The sequence below is a fragment of the Coregonus clupeaformis genome, unplaced genomic scaffold (genome assembly GCF_020615455.1).
Source record: "Coregonus clupeaformis isolate EN_2021a unplaced genomic scaffold, ASM2061545v1 scaf1912, whole genome shotgun sequence".
Classification (NCBI taxonomy): domain Eukaryota; kingdom Metazoa; phylum Chordata; class Actinopteri; order Salmoniformes; family Salmonidae; genus Coregonus; species Coregonus clupeaformis.
The window spans coordinates 21963-39051 of NW_025535366.1; the positions used below are offsets into that span (position 1 = coordinate 21963).

A 17089-nucleotide genomic window follows, 5' to 3' on the forward strand; every position below is an offset into this window, starting at 1 on the left:
GGAAGTGGAGCTGTTTTGTTTTCCCGACTCCCGCCTGATGAGATGTGTGTTGCAGTACCCCTGGTTAGACAGAGGGCGGCGCTGTGCACCCAGCGTTGAGAGAGAGGAGAGGGGAGATATGTTCCGGCAGGCACAGACCTAGAATCAGTTTTACCCTCCTCCGACTTCAACCCGTAGCCTTTCAGGGAACTTCTAAATACTGACCTGGGATCAGCCTGATGAAATGTGTGTTGCAGTACCCTGGTTAGACCGAGGGCGGCGCTGTGCACCCAGCGTTTTGAGAGAGAGAGAGGGGACGTTCAAACTGCACTGACTGGCTGTTGAGACTGGAGAGAAGGATCTTTGTGCCGAAACTAAAAAACCCTAACCTGTGCCACACTCATGAATTAAAAATCACGCTCATTCGTGAGGTAAATATGAGAAAGGGAATACCATTTTTGTGGTGTTTGTGGACCGCGGCTACCGTATGCAGATTTTTTTTGGGGCCATAGTTGTGTGTAGAGAGCTTTCTTTTGGTGATAATTGTTGATGTTGAAAATCCTTCGTGGCGCAAGTTTCGTGGAGAGGGAGGGCGACGCTAACGTTTTATGTCCAGAGAACTAGCGCGATTGTAGGAAGCGATGTGAGAGGAGCTGAAGTTCAAACAAATAAGTGATTTATATGTATTTTCCTGACACATAAAGTTTTTCTAAACGCTAAACATGGCAGGAGTCGGTCGCAGGAAGAGCTCTTGAGAATAACGATTCTTCGTTAGTTAATTTTTCTGCCTAATTTGTAGCAACAGTAATGTCAAATGTGATGATGGGTGTTGTGTGAATAGTTTGCGGCCTAGGCTAACAATGCTAACTAGCTAGTTAGCTAGTATGGCATACACAGTGTGGGTCTCATGAACCAGCTAGCATAGCTAGCTAGCATCGCTGCTCATCCTGCAATTTGATGTTTTTTTAAAAATATATATTAATTTGATTGTCGGACTCGTTGACCATAAAGACAGGTGTAATGGTATATTTAATGTGTTTGTATTTCAAAACGCAAACCAACTGGTGGCTACAAACATTATCTTTATGAAAGAGCATGCGATTGCAGAGCGGATATCGCGCTTATTAGCTAGCATGCTAGCTAGCACAGCGACGATTGTATTTTGATTCTACAAAAAAACTTCATTCGGGGAGACATTTTCACGCTGTCGACTGACGCGTTCATATTCCCCTCGCAGTCTATCGCATAAATAATCATCAGAAGCACAAAACAGTGTTTTTAAACATGGTTTTTTGAGAAGTGCGGTAGAATGGTTGTGTTGAACTTTTGTTTTCTGCCCCATAGAGGCCAGTAGAGGACTGTGTGGATTAAACACCCGACCAAGCATGGAGTTCCCGCAGCAGCAGAAACCGGCGGGGGACGGCAAGATCACCTACCCGCTTGGAGTGAAGGAAATCACGGAGAAGATCAGCAACGACGAGGTGGTGAAACGGTTAAAGGTAGGTCGGGTTGAACCGCCCCTAGCTAACTGTCAGGACTGACGCTGAGCTGCGATGTTATAATATGCCATTTTAGCAGACGCTTTTATCCGGCGACTTACAGTCATGTGTGCATACATTTTTTACGTATGGGTGGTCCCGGGGATCGAACCCACTACCCTGGCGTTACAAGCGCCATGCTCTACCAGCTGAGCTACAGAGGTGGTGGGAGAGACCAAGTGAGCTGGGTGGGGGGGTGGGCTGGCTATCTCTTCAGACTCACTAGATCAATGTCCAGCCACTGGCAGATGACCAATAGCACCCCAACTCTCTAAACATGAATGGAAGGTGCTATAGCCGAGTTAGTCTTGTGCTAGTATAGGCAGGGGGAGAGAGAGACTGAGATGAATGGAGGAAAAGTAAAGCGAGCATAGCTTTTCAGAGACATTTTACATTTCTTAGTCATTTAGCAGACCGCTCTTATCCAGAGCGACTTACGGGAGCAATTAGGGTTAAGTGCCTTGCTCAAGGGGCACATCGGCAGATTTTTTTCACCTAGTCGGATCGGGGATTAGAACCAGCGACCTTTCGGTTTACTGGCACAACGCTCTTAACCACTAAGCTACCTGCCGTAGCTATCTATGGTTCCAGTATTGTTTTTAATAAACGTTGCTACTCTGCTGGGAATAGCCAGAAATGTGTGTTATTGTGACGTTTTTTTCATGGTACTGGACCGTGGTACTGTCAGAGATATAGAACACATGGCACTGGTGTTCTTTATGACGTCGTTGGAGGACGCTTTATGACGCCGCAAAGGAGGTCTGCCTTCCTCTGCACCTGCATTATGATGTCATGAATGCTGCTGTTGTGTTCTGCTGAGGAGAGACCGTGGTAGCACAGGATGAGGAGAGACCGTGGTAGCACAGGATGAGGATAGACCGTGGTAGCACAGGATGAGGATAGACCGTGGCAGCACAGGATGAGGATAGACCGTGGTAGCACAGGATGAGGATAGACCGTGGAGCACAGGTGGGGGAGACGGGTAGCACAGGATGAGGATAGACCGTGGTAGCACAGGATGGGATAGACCGTGGTAGCACAGGATGAGGATAGACCGTGGTAGACAGGATGAGGATAGACCGTGGTAGCACAGGATGAGGATAGACCGTGGCAGCACAGGATGAGGATAGACCGTGGTAGCACAGGATGAGGGATAGACCGTGGTAGCACAGGATGAGGATAGACCGTGGTAGCACAGGATGAGGATAGACCGTGTAGCACAGGATGAGGATAGACCGTGGTAGCACAGGATGAGGATAGACCGTGGTAGCACAGGATGAGGATAGACCGTGGTAGCACAGGATGAGGATAGACCGTGGTAGCACAGGATGAGGATAGACCGTGGTAGCACAGGATGAGGATAGACCGTGGTAGCACAGGATGAGGATAGACCGTGGTAGCACAGGATGGGGATAGACCGTGGTAGCACAGGATGAGGATAGACCGTGGTAGCACAGGATGGGGATAGACCGTGGTAGCACAGGATGGGGATAGACCGTGGTAGCACAGGATGAGGATAGACCGTGGTAGCACAGGATGAGGATAGACCGTGGTAGCACAGGATGAGGATAGACCGTGGTAGCACAGGATGAGGATAGACCGTGGTAGCACAGGATGAGGATAGACCGTGGTAGCACAGGATGAGGATAGACCGTGGTAGCACAGGATGAGGATAGACCGTGGTAGCACAGGATGAGGATAGACCGTGGTAGCACAGGATGAGGGATAGACCGGGTAGCACAGGATGGGGGATAGACCGTGGTAGCACAGGATGAGGATAGACCGTGGTAGCACAGGATGGGGATAGACCGTGGTAGCACAGGATGAGGATAGACCGTGGTAGCACAGGATGAGGATAGACCGTGGTAGCACAGGATGAGGATAGACCGTGGTAGCACAGGATGAGGATAGACCGTGGTAGCACAGGATGAGGATAGACCGTGGCAGCACAGGATGAGGATAGACCGTGGTAGCACAGGATGAGGATAGACCGTGGTAGCACAGGATGAGGATAGACCGTGGTAGCACAGGATGAGGATAGACCGTGGTAGCACAGGATGAGGATAGACCGTGGTAGCACAGGATGAGGATAGACCGTGGTAGCACAGGATGAGATAGACCGTGGTAGCACAGGATGAGGATAGACCGTGGTAGCACAGGATGAGGATAGACCGTGGTAGCACAGGATGAGGATAGACCGTGGTAGCACAGGATGAGGATAGACCGTGGTAGCACAGGATGAGGATAGACCGTGGCAGCACAGGATGAGGATAGACCGTGGTAGCACAGGAACGAAAAGACAAGACTGTTTAAAAACGACTTCTACGCTGACTTGGGCAGGAGCTCACCGAACTGGGTAATCAGACCGGGCACCTCAAACGCTCTACTGCCCGAGTTCCTGCACCTCCTTTTATAGAATATTACCTCAAAAGTATTGTGGAGTTCCTGCACCTAAATACAAACAGTACCGGACCAGCACCTAAATACAAACAGTCCCGGACCAGCACCTAAACGTAAACGGTACCTATTTCAGTCCAAGTCGAGCGCTGAGCTGAGGTATAGTAACACCCTTACACAGATTTTAAATGAACGGTGTGTTAACCCCTAGGGCTGGGTCTGGACAGCATTGGTCTACTGAGTCTGGCGGTGTGGAGTTTGATGAGCGTCAGGGAGGGAAGTGTCTGGCGGTGTGGAGTTTGATGAGCATCAGGGAGGGAAGTGTCTGGCGGTGTGGAGTTTGATGAGCGTCAGGGAGGGAAGTGTCTGGCGGTGTGGAGTTTGATGAGCGTCAGGCAGGGAAGTGTCTGGCGGTGTGGAGTTTGATGAGCGTCAGGGAGGGAAGTGTCTGGCGGTGTGGAGTTTGATGAGCGTCAGGGAGGGAAGTGTCTGGCGGTGTGGAGTTTGATGAGCATCAGGGAGGGACGTTTGTTTTGTTGTGTGGAGTTTGATGAGCGTCAGGGAGGGAAGTGTCTGGCGGAGTGGAGTTTGATGAGCGTCAGGGAGGGAAGTGTCTGGCGGTGTGGAGTTTGATGAGCGTCAGGGAGGGAAGTGTCTGGCGGTGTGGAGTTTGATGAGCATCAGGGAGGGAAGTGTCTGGCGGTGTGGAGTTTGATGAGCGTCAGGGAGGGGAAGGGTCTGGCGGTGTGGAGTTTGATGAGCGTCAGGGAGGGAAGTGTCTGGCGGTGTGGAGTTTGATGAGCATCAGGGAGGGACGTTTGTTTTGTTGTGTGGAGTTTGATGAGCGTCAGGGAGGGAAGTGTCTGGCGGTGTGGAGTTTGATGAGCATCAGGGAGGGACGTTTGTTTTGTTGTGTGGAGTTTGATGAGCGTCAGGAAGGGAAGTGTCTGGCGGTGTGGAGTTTGATGAGCGTCAGGGAGGGAAGTGTCTGGCGGTGTGGAGTTTGATGAGCATCAGGGAGGGACGTTTGTTTTGTTGTGTGGAGTTTGATGAGCGTCAGGAAGGGGAAGTGTCTGGCGGTGTGGAGTTTGATGAGCGTCAGGGAGGGAAGTGTCTGGCGGTGTGGAGTTTGATGAGCGTCAGGGAGGGAAGTGTCTGGGGTGTGGAGTTTGATGAGCATCAGGGAGGGACGTTTGTTTTGTTGTGTGGAGTTTGATGAGCGTCAGGGAGGGAAGTGTCTGGCGGTGTGGAGTTTGATGAGCGCCAGGGAGGGAAGTGTCTGGCGGTGTGGAGTTTGATGAGCGTCAGGGAGGGAAGGTCTGGCGGTGTGGAGTTTGATGAGCATCAGGGAGGGAAGTGTCTGGCGGTGTGGAGTTTGATGAGCGTCAGGGAGGGAAGTGTCTGGCGGTGTGGAGTTTGATGAGCGTCAGGGAGGGAAGTGTCTGGCGGTGTGGAGTTTGATGAGCGCCAGGGAGGGAAGTGTCTGGCGGTGTGGAGTTTGATGAGCGCCAGGGAGGGAAGTGTCTGGCGGTGTGGAGTTTGATGAGCATCAGGGAGGGAAGTGTCTGGCGGTGTGGAGTTTGATGAGCGCTCAGGGGAGGGAAGTGTCTGGCGGTGTGGAGTTTGATGAGCGTCAGGGAGGGAAGTGTCTGGCGGTGTGGAGTTTGATGAGCGTCAGGGAGGGAAGTGTCTGGCGGTGTGGAGTTTGATGAGCGTCAGGGAGGGAAGTGTCTGGCGGTGTGGAGTTTGATGAGCGTCAGGGAGGGAAGTGTCTGGCGGTGTGGAGTTTGATGAGCGTCAGGGAGGGAAGTGTCTGGCGGTGTGGAGTTTGATGAGCGTCAGGGAGGGAAGTGTCTGGCGGTGTGGAGTTTGATGAGCGTCAGGGAGGGAAGTGTCTGGCGGTGTGGAGTTTGATGAGCGGTCAGGGAGGGAAGTGTCTGGCGGTGTGGAGTTTGATGAGCGTCAGGGAGGGGAAGTGTCTGGCGGTGTGGAGTTTGATGAGCGTCAGGGAGGGAAGTGTCTGGCGGTGTGGAGTTTGATGAGCGTCAGGGAGGGAAGTGTCTGGCGGTGTGGAGTTTGATGAGCGTCAGGGAGGGAAGTGTCTGGCGGTGTGGAGTTTGATGAGCGTCAGGGAGGGAAGTGTCTGGCGGTGTGGAGTTTGATGAGCGTCAGGGAGGGAAGTGTTGGCGGGTGTGGAGTTTGATGAGCGTCAGGGAGGGAAGTGTCTGGCGGTGTGGAGTTTGATGAGCGTCAGGGAGGGACGTTTGTTTTGTTGTGTATGGATCCCCTGAGGCAAACTGGCCCATTTTTACCAGAGTCCATAGGGTGACCGTGGATGTGGTGTGCAAATGGTTATATCAACTGTCAAGGAACTTAACAAAGTCCTATATTGGGCAGGATCAATGAGTTGGCTAACTTTCCTAAATACTCTGAAGTAACTTAGTTCTTAAAGCTGGAATCCGTGAAACAACGCCACTGTTCCACACAGCACCTTTCCCACTGTTCCCCCCAGCACCTTTCTCACTGTTCCCCCCAGCACCTTTCTCACTGTTCCCCCCAGCACCTTTCTCACTGTTCCCCCCAGCACCTTTCTCACTGTTCCCCCCAGCACCTTTCTCACTGTTCCCCCAGCACCTTTCTCCGTTCCCCGCCCCCGCCGCCCAGCACCTTCCCACCGTCCCCCCAGCACTTTCTCACTGTTCTCCCCAGCACCTTTCTCACCGTTCCGCCCAGCACCTTTCTCACTGTTCCGCCCAGCACCTTTCTCACTGTTCTCCCCTTTCTCACTGTTCTCCCCCAGCACCTTTCTCACTGTTCCCCCCAGCACCTTTCCCACTGTTCCCCCCAGCACCTTTCCCACTGTTCCCCCCAGCACCTTTCTCACTGTTCTCCCCCAGCACCTTTCTCACCGTTCCGCCCAGCACCTTTCTCACTGTTCCGCCCAGCACCTTTCTCACTGTTCTCCCTTCTCACTGTTCCCCCCAGCACCTTCTCACTGTTCCGCCAGCACCTTTCTCACTGTTCCGCCCCAGCACCTTTCTCACTGTTCCCTTCAGCACCTTTCTCACTGTTCCCCCCAGCACCTTTCTCACTGTTCCCCCCAGCACCTTTCTCACTGTTCCGCCCCAGCACCTTTCCCACTGTTCTTCCCCAGCACCTTTCTCACTGTTCTTCCCCAGCACCTTTCTCACTGTTCTGCCCCCAGCACCTTTCCCACTGTTCTTCCCCAGCACCTTTCTCACTGTTCCCCCCCAGCACCTTTCTCACTGTTCCCCCCAGCACCTTTCCCACTGTTCGCCCCAGCACCTTTCTCACTGTTCCCCCAGCACCTTTCTCACTGTTTCCCCCCAGCACCTTTCTCACTGTTCCCCCCAGCACCTTTCTCACTGTTCCCCCCAGCACCTTTCCCCCTGTTCCCCCCAGCACCTTTCCCACTGTTCCCCCCAGCACCTTTCTCACTGTTCCCCCCAGCACCTTTCTCACTGTTCCGCCCCAGCACCTTTCTCACTGTTCCCCCCAGCACCTTTCTCACTGTTCCCCCCCAGCACCTTTCTCACTGTCCTCCCCCAGCACCTTTCTCACTGTTCCCCCCAGCACCTTTCTCACTGTTCCCCCCAGCACCTTTCTCACTGTTCCCCCCAGCACCTTTCCCCCTGTTCCCCCCAGCACCTTTCCCACTGTTCTCCCCAGCACCTTTCTCACTGTTCCCCCAGCACCTTTCTCACTGTTCACCCCAGCACCTTTCTCACTGTTCCCCCCAGCACCTTTCTCACTGTTCCCCCCAGCACCTTTCTCACTGTTCCCCCAGCACCTTTCTCACTGTTCCCCCCAGCACCTTTCTCACCGTTCCGCCCCAGCACCTTTCTCACTGTTCCCCCCAGCACCTTTCTCACTGTTCCCCCCAGCACCTTTCTCACTGTTCCCCCAGCACCTTTCCCACTGTTCCCCCAGCACCTTTCTCACTGTTCCCCCAGCACCTTTCTCACTGTTCCCCCCAGCACCTTTCCCCTGTTCCCCCAGCACCTTTCCCACTGTTCTCCCCAGCACCTTTCTCACTGTTCCCCCCAGCACCTTTCTCACTGTTCTCCCCCAGCACCTTTCTCACTGTTCCCCCCAGCACCTTTCCCCTGTTCCCCCAGCACCTTTCTCACTGTTCCCCCCAGCACCTTTCTCACTGTTCCGCCCCAGCACCTTTCTCACTGTTCTCCCCCAGCACCTTTCTCACTGTTCCGCCCCAGGGTTTGAATACTTATGTGAATAAGGTATTTGTTGTAATTTTTCATATTTTAGCAAAATTAATCAACCCTGTTTTTGCTTTGTCATTATGGGGTATGTGTGTAGATTGAGGGGGGAAAAAATGATTGTATCAATTTTAGAATAAGGCTGTAACGTAACAATGTGGGAAAGGTCAAGGGGTCTGAATACTTTCACTGTATTCTGCTGTTAGTGATGTCAGAGGGGGAAAACGGTGTTCGTTATTTTGAAGTATCGTCTTTCTTGTTGTAATATCCTCAACAGAAGTGGCAGTTTCATCAGCTTTAAAGCTAGGGAGACTTGAAATGGGATAAACGGACTGACTTGACACTCCCAACAACCCATTTTAACATCAAGAGCTATGTCTGAAAGTGTGTCAACGTTAGCTGGTTAAAACGTCTATTCTCTGAGATTCTGTTCAGGCAATTTAGAATAAAGGTAGATGTGTTATTTATCTGTCTCTTTCTCTCTGTCTCCCCCCTCTCCTCTCTCCCCCCCTCTCCTCTCTCTGTCTCCCTCTCTCCCCCCTCTCCTCTCTATGTCTCCCTCTCTCCCCCCTCTCCTCTCTCCCCCCTCTCCTCTCTCTGAAAGCTGTGCATGATTGGTTTTGTGTTGTGATAGTGAAAGAGGCTGGGATGATACCAGGACCTTACTCTTTGGTCCTTTAAAAACCTGCTGTATGTAAAATATGCTGTGCTATAGCTTAGAAAATGAATACATGTGACTCTGGATGACAACAACCTAATGATGTGTGTTTCCGAACATTAGGGCTGTTTTCCTAAAGAAGTTGATGCCGCTTCGTGTGTTTTTGTTTCCTTGCCACGATGCTAAGTAGTACAGCGATACTGGTCTGGCCCTGAGCCACCAGTGGCCGTCTGGAGTTAGTGGAACCTGGTTTCTGAGCGGCTGTGAAGTTCAGGGATAGCTTTTGACTTGATATTGTTATAAGAATGCAGGTACGGAAGATTAACATTTTGGAGAAGGAAAGCCTTTATTTTTCTGACATTTTAAACTGCTTTAGATAGTAGTATCCAGACTGCTGTGAAGGGGTTCGCGGAAGAGAAAGAAATGTGCTCAAACAGCAGAATGTAATATGCCATTTAGCAGACGCTTTTATCCAGAGCGACTTACAAATAGGTGCATTCACCTTATAGACAGTGGGATAACCACTTTACAATGTTTTTTTTTTTTTTTGTAAATGTAATATGCCATTTAGCAGACGCTTTTATCCAAAGCGACTTACAGTCTATGTGTTCATACCTTTTTTACGTATGGGGTGGTCCCGGGGATTGAACCCACTACCCTGGCGTTACAAGCGCCGTGCTCTACCAGCTGAGCTACAGAGGATCACGGTGTATTTGGGTATCAGGTTTTGCATAAATAGATAAAAAACCAGCCGTTCCCTTTCGCCAGCCAGCTCAGCTATTCTCATAAACAAAACCACATTTACATTTTTAGTCATTTTAGCAGACGCTCTTATCCAGAGCGACTTACAGTTAGTGAGCGCATACATTATTATTTTTTCATACATGGGCCGAATCAGGTCAGTTACATGCAGTATGAGTCCCCAGTCCAGCGCTGGTGTAGAAAGATTTCACAGTTTCTGGTGGAGGCTTTTTTCCCCGGTAGATTGAGCCAGAGAGCGAGAGCGAGGGAGAAGCAGAGGGACTTGTCTCCTCTGCAGCCTGCCTGTTTCAGAACCCATCCCCCCCCCCAACTCTGCCTGCAGCTTGGATTGCTGCTCCTGGTTGCCTGGCAACCCACACACTTGAGGTGGTGGTGTCTGCTGGGTCCTAGTGCTAGAGGGGGTTGTTTTGAGTGGAGTTGCGTCTCTTTCTCTGTTGAGTGGGAGAGAGAATGAGAGTTTTACAGCTCTTAAAATGGTTGATGTTATCCTTCCTCTAGTACTCTTCCAATGATACATTAGTAATGGAAGCTGGTTTTATTCCAATGATACATTAGTAATGGAAGCTGGTTTTATTCCAATGATACATTAGTAATGGAAGCTGGTTTTATTCCAATGATACATTAGTAATGGAAGCTGGTTTTATTCCAATGATACATTAGTAATGGAAGCTGGTTTTATTCCAATGATACATTAGTAATGGAAGCTGGTTTTATTCCAATGATACATTAGTAATGGAAGCTGGTTTTATACCAATGATACATTAGTAATGGAAGCTGGTTTTATTCCAATGATACATTAGTAATGGAAGCTGGTTTTATTCCAATGATACATTAGTAATGGAAGCTGGTTTTATTCCAATGATACATTGGTAATGGAAGCTGGTTTTATTCCAATGATACATTAGTAATGGAAGCTGGTTTTATTCCAATGATACATTAGTAATGGAAGCTGGTTTTATTCCAATGATACATTAGTAATGGAAGCTGGTTTTATTCCAATGATACATTAGTAATGGAAGCTGGTTTTATTCCAATGATACATTAGTAATGGAAGCTGGTTTTATTCCAATGATACATTAGTAATGGAAGCTGGTTTTATTCCAATGATACATTAGTAATGGAAGCTGGTTTTATTCCAATGATACATTAGTAATGGAAGCTGGTTTTATTCCAATGATACATTAGTAATGGAAGCTGGTTTTATTCCAATGATACATTAGTAATGGAAGCTGGTTTTATTCCAATGATACATTAGTAATGGAAGCTGGTTTTATTCCAATGATACATTGGTAATGGAAGCTGGTTTTATTCCAATGATACATTGGTAATGGAAGCTGGTTTTATTCCAATGATACATTAGTAATGGAAGCTGGTTTTATTCCAATGATACATTAGTAATGGAAGCTGGTTTTATTCCAATGATACATTAGTAATGGAAGCTGGTTTTATTCCAATGATACATTAGTAATGGAAGCTGGTTTTATTCCAATGATACATTAGTAATGGAAGCTGGTTTTATTCCAATGATACATTGGTAATGGAAGCTGGTTTTATTCCAATGATACATTAGTAATGGAAGCTGGTTTTATTCCAATGATACATTAGTAATGGAAGCTGGTTTTATTCCAATGATACATTAGTAATGGAAGCTGGTTTTATTCCAATGATACATTAGTAATGGAAGCTGGTTTTATTCCAATGATACATTAGTAATGGAAGCTGGTTTTATTCCAATGATACATTAGTAATGGAAGCTGGTTTTATTCCAATGATACATTAGTAATGGAAGCTGGTTTTATTCCAATGATACATTAGTAATGGAAGCTGGTTTTATTCCAATGATACATTAGTAATGGAAGCTGGTTTTATTCCAATGATACATTAGTAATGGAAGCTGGTTTTATTCCAATGATACATTAGTAATGGAAGCTGGTTTTATTCCCAATGATACATTAGTAATGGAAGCTGGTTTTATTCCAATGATACATTAGTAATGGAAGCTGGTTTTATTCCAATGATACATTAGTAATGGAAGCTGGTTTTATTCCAATGATACATTAGTAATGGAAGCTGGTTTTATTCCAATGATACATTAGTAATGGAAGCTGGTTTTATTCCAATGATACATTAGTAATGGAAGCTGGTTTTATTCCAATGATACATTAGTAATGGAAGCTGGTTTTATTCCAATGATACATTAGTAATGGAAGCTGGTTTTATTCCAATGATACATTAGTAATGGAAGCTGGTTTTATTCCAATGATACATTGGTAATGGAAGCTGGTTTTATTCCAATGATACATTGGTAATGGAAGCTGGTTTTATTCCAATGATACATTAGTAATGGAAGCTGGTTTTATTCCAATGATACATTAGTAATGGAAGCTGGTTTTATTCCAATGATACATTAGTAATGGAAGCTGGTTTTATTCCAATGATACATTAGTAATGGAAGCTGGTTTTATTCCAATGATACATTAGTAATGGAAGCTGGTTTTATTCCAATGATACATTAGTAATGGAAGCTGGTTTTATTCCAATGATACATTAGTAATGGAAGCTGGTTTTATTCCAATGATACATTAGTAATGGAAGCTGGTTTTATTCCAATGATACATTAGTAATGGAAGCTGGTTTTATTCCAATGATACATTAGTAATGGAAGCTGGTTTTATTCCAATGATACATTGGTAATGGAAGCTGGTTTTATTCCAATGATACATTGGTAATGGAAGCTGGTTTTATTCCAATGATACATTAGTAATGGAAGCTGGTTTTATTCCAATGATACATTAGTAATGGAAGCTGGTTTTATTCCAATGATACATTAGTAATGGAAGCTGGTTTTATTCCAATGATACATTAGTAATGGAAGCTGGTTTTTATTCCAATGATACATTAGTAATGGAAGCTGGTTTTATTCCAATGATACATTAGTAATGGAAGCTGGTTTTATTCCAATGATACATTAGTAATGGAAGCTGGTTTTATTCCAATGATACATTAGTAATGGAAGCTGGTTTTATTCCAATGATACATTAGTAATGGAAGCTGGTTTTATTCCAATGATACATTAGTAATGGAAGCTGGTTTTATTCCAATGATACATTAGTAATGGAAGCTGGTTTTATTCCAATGATACATTAGTAATGGAAGCTGGTTTTATTCCAATGATACATTAGTAATGGAAGCTGGTTTTATTCCAATGATACATTGGTAATGGAAGCTGGTTTTATTCCAATGATACATTAGTAATGGAAGCTGGTTTTATTCCAATGATACATTGGTAATGGAAGCTGGTTTTATTCCAATGATACATTAGTAATGGAAGCTGGTTTTATTCCAATGATACATTAGTAATGGAAGCTGGTTTTATTCCAATGATACATTAGTAATGGAAGCTGGTTTTATTCCAATGATACATTAGTAATGGAAGCTGGTTTTATACCAATGATACATTAGTAATGGAAGCTGGTTTTATTCCAATGATACATTAGTAATGGAAGCTGGTTTTATTCCAATGATACATTAGTAATGGAAGCTGGTTTTTAACTGTCAAGCTAACTCACTCTGCTTGACTGTATGTAGTGTCCAGTGCTTAGGCTACAGATTGTACTAATGGAGTTGAGTTTTAACTTTTGGGCGACTTGACCAAATTCCCATAGAAATGTAAGTTATAGATCTGTCATTCTCATTGAAGGAAGTTTTACGTAGCGGTAGATCTGTTCTATGTTCGCCATTTCAGTTAAGTTTTTGTCTTTTTTACTTTTGGTTTTGTTCACCAGCTTCGAACAGCTGAAAATACAATACTTTTGGGTATTGAAAATATATTTCTCAGCGGTTTAGATGGTGCAGTGATTCTCTACGCTTGTTTTGTCACAAACTTAAATTAGGCAAACGATTAGAATTTTAGCCACCGGGAAATGGCGGCGCGATTTCTGCATATTGCACCTTTTTTTAAAGAAGAATAAGCATTATCCAACCAATCACTTTTATCAGATTGTGTTGGAGTCGTATGGACCAGAACACAATCATCAAATCAATCACTTTCTCTTCGATTAGACGTGCGATATACCGTATATCCCGGGGTATTTGGAAATACCGACGGTACAACTTTCCATCGGTATTTGGAAATACCCCGGGATACGGTATATCGCCCAAGCCTAATATACAGTAGGTCTTCACTACCATAGAGAGAGACTTTAAAAAAACAAAAACAAATCTAAGATGTGTCAAATAAATGATATCCAGCTCTGGGCTCCAGCTATGCATCTGGTTTGCTAACTTGCTAGTAGCTAAGTGGCTAGATGTCAAGATCAAGATTCTTGGTTCCAGCAGAGACATTCAATCCCCTCCTGGATAATTATTATTATTTTTAAATAGCGGTCCTTGTGTATAGAAATCTAGATACCAACCAACCCTAACCTATATGGACATGGACTAGAGCTTAATCAATCAATAACCAACTAATCAATCATCTCTCTGTAGATGGTAGTGAAGACCTACATGGACCAGACCTTAACCAATCATCTCTCTCTCTGTAGATGGTAGTGAAGATCTACATGGACCAGACCTTAACCAATCATCTCTCTCTCTCTGTAGATGGTAGTGAAAACCTACATGGACATGGACCAGGACAGCGAGGAGGAGAAACAACAGTATCTCAACCTGGCTCTCCACCTGGCCTCGGAGTTCTTCCTGAGGAACCCCAACAAGGACGTGCGTCTCCTGGTGGCCTGCTGCCTGGCCGACATCTTCAGGATCTACGCCCCCGAGGCGCCCTACACCTCACACGACAAACTCAAGGTAACGCCGTTATAACCTCCCGTCTAACCTGATCTCGGGGAACTAACCTTTTATACAACCGTAACCCGAATGTGGAACCCCCAAGACCTGATTTTTTTTACACGCTGAACCCTTTTTTTGACCTTCCTCCTCTTCAGGACATCTTCCTCTTCATCACAAGACAGCTGAAAGGGCTGGAGGACACCAAGAGCCCGCAGTTCAATAGATACTTCTACCTGCTGGAGGTGAGGAATCAGGGGGGTTATGGGGATACTTCTACCTGCTGGAGGTGAGGAATCAGGGGGTTAGGGGGATACTTCTACCTGCTGGAGGTGAGGAATCAGGGGGGTTATGGGGATACTTCTACCTGCTGGAGGTGAGGAATCAGGGGGTTATGGGGATCTTCTACAGCTGGAGGTGAGGAATCAGGGGGTTATGGGGATACTTCACCCGCTGGAGGTGAGGAATCAGGGGGTTATGGGGGATACTTCTACCTGCTGGAGGTGAGGAATCAGGGGGGTTATGGGGATACTTCTACCCGCTGGAGGTGAGGAATCAGGGGGGTTATGGGGATACTTCTACCTGCTGGAGGTGAGGAATCAGGGGGTTATGGGGATACTTCTACCTGCTGGAGGTGAGGAATCAGGGGGTTATGGGGATACTTCACCTGCTGGAGGTGTGGAATCAGGGGGTTATGGGGATACTTCTACCCGGCTGGAGGTGAGGAATCAGGGGGGTTATGGGGATACTTCTACCTGCTGGAGGTGAGGAATCAGGGGGTTATGGGGATACTTCTACCTGCTGGAGGTGAGGAATTTAGGGGGGTTATGGGGGATACTTCTACCTGCTGGAGGTGAGGAATTTAGGGGGTTATGGGGATACTTCTACCTGCTGGAGGTGAGGAATCAGGGGGGTTATGGGGATACTTCACCTGCTGGAGGTGAGGAAACAGGGGGGTTATGGGGATACTTCTACCTGCTGGAGGTGAGGAATCAGGGGGGGTTATGGGGATACTTCTACCTGCTGGAGGTGAGGAATTTAGGGGGTTATGGGGATACTTCTACCTGCTGGAGGTGAGGAATCAGGGGGTTATGGGGATACTTCTACCCGCTGGAGGTGAGGAAACAGGGGGGTTATGGGGATACTTCTACCTGCTGGAGGTGAGGAATCAGGGGGTTATGGGGTTAGACGGTCGTCACTAGCTATCACAGCCACAAAGTCATAATTATGGTTAAACCCCGCCTATTTCTTAAATGTATCTTCTTAAAATGTTATTTTAAACCTAACCTTAACCACACTGCTAACCTTATGCCTAACCCTAACCTTAACCACACTGCTAACCTTATGCCTAACCCTAACCACACTGCTAACCTTATGCCTAACCTTAACCACACTGCTAACCTTATGCCTAACCCTAACCTTAACCACACTGCTAACCTTATGCCTAACCCTAACCACACTGCTAACCTTATGCCTAACCTTAACCACACTGCTAACCTTATGCCTAACCCTAACCTTAACCACACTGCTAACCTTATGCCTAACCCTAACCTTAACCACACTGCTAACCTTATGCCTAACCCAAACCACACTGCTAACCTTATGCCTAACCCTAACCACACTGCTAACCTTATGCCTAACCCTAACCTTAACCACACTGCTAACCTTATACCTAACCCTAACCTTAACCACACTGCTAACCTTATGCCTAACCCTAACCTTAACCACACTGCTAACCTTATGCCTAACCCTAACCTTAACCACACTGCTAACCTTATGCCTAACCCTAACCTTAACCACACTGCTAACCTTATGCCTAACCCTAACCTTAACCACACTGCTAACCTTATGCCTAACCCAAACCACACTGCTAACCTTATGCCTAACCTTAACCTTAACCACACTGCTAACCTTATGCCTAACCTTAACCACACTGCTAACCTTATGCCTAACCCTAACCTTAACCACACTGCTAACCTTATGCCTAACCTTAACCACACTGCTAACCTTATGCCTAACCCAAACCACACTGCTAACCTTATGCCTAACCTAACCACACTGCTAACCTTATGCCTAACCCTAACCTTAACCACACTGCTAACCTTATACCTACCCCTAACCTTAACCACACTTCTAACCTTATGCCTAACCCTAACATTAACCACACTGCTAACCTTATGCCTAACCCTAACCTTAACCACACTGCTAACCTTATGCCTAACCCTAACCTTAACCACACTGCTAACCTTATGCCTAACCCTAACCTTAACCACACTGCTAACCTTATGCCTTACCTTAACCACACTGCTAACCTTATGCCTAACCCTAACCTTAACCACACTGCTAACCTTATGCCTAACCTTAACCTTAACCACACTGCTAACCTTATGCCTAACCTTAACCACACTGCTAACCTTATGCCTAACCTTAACCACACTGCTAACCTTATGCCTAACCCTAACCTTAACCACACTGCTAACCTTATGCCTAACCCAAACCACACTGCTAACCTTATGCCTAACCTTAACCTTAACCACACTGCTAACCTTATGCCTAACCCTAACCTTAACCACACTGCTAACCTTATGCCTAACCCAACCTTAACCACACTGCTAACCTTATGCCTAACCCAACCTTAACCACACTGATAACCTTATGCCTAACCCTAACCTTAACCACACTGATAACCTTATGCCTAACCTTAACCTTAACCACACTGCTAACCTTAT

General features: G+C 46.6%; 1 protein-coding gene across 1 annotated transcript in view; it reads left to right on the forward strand.

The window, feature by feature from the left end:
* The first annotated feature begins 628 nt into the window (after positions 1 to 628).
* LOC123481292 (sister chromatid cohesion protein PDS5 homolog A) overlaps positions 629 to 17089 on the forward strand; it is a 70273-nt gene continuing 53812 nt past the window's right edge. Inside the window, exons 1-4 of the mRNA XM_045218935.1 lie at positions 629 to 749; positions 1324 to 1478; positions 14178 to 14381; positions 14519 to 14605. Of these exons, the coding sequence (XP_045074870.1) occupies positions 1365 to 1478; positions 14178 to 14381; positions 14519 to 14605 (405 nt within the window). The 5' untranslated portion in view covers positions 629 to 749; positions 1324 to 1364. The remainder of the gene's footprint in view (positions 750 to 1323; positions 1479 to 14177; positions 14382 to 14518; positions 14606 to 17089) is intronic.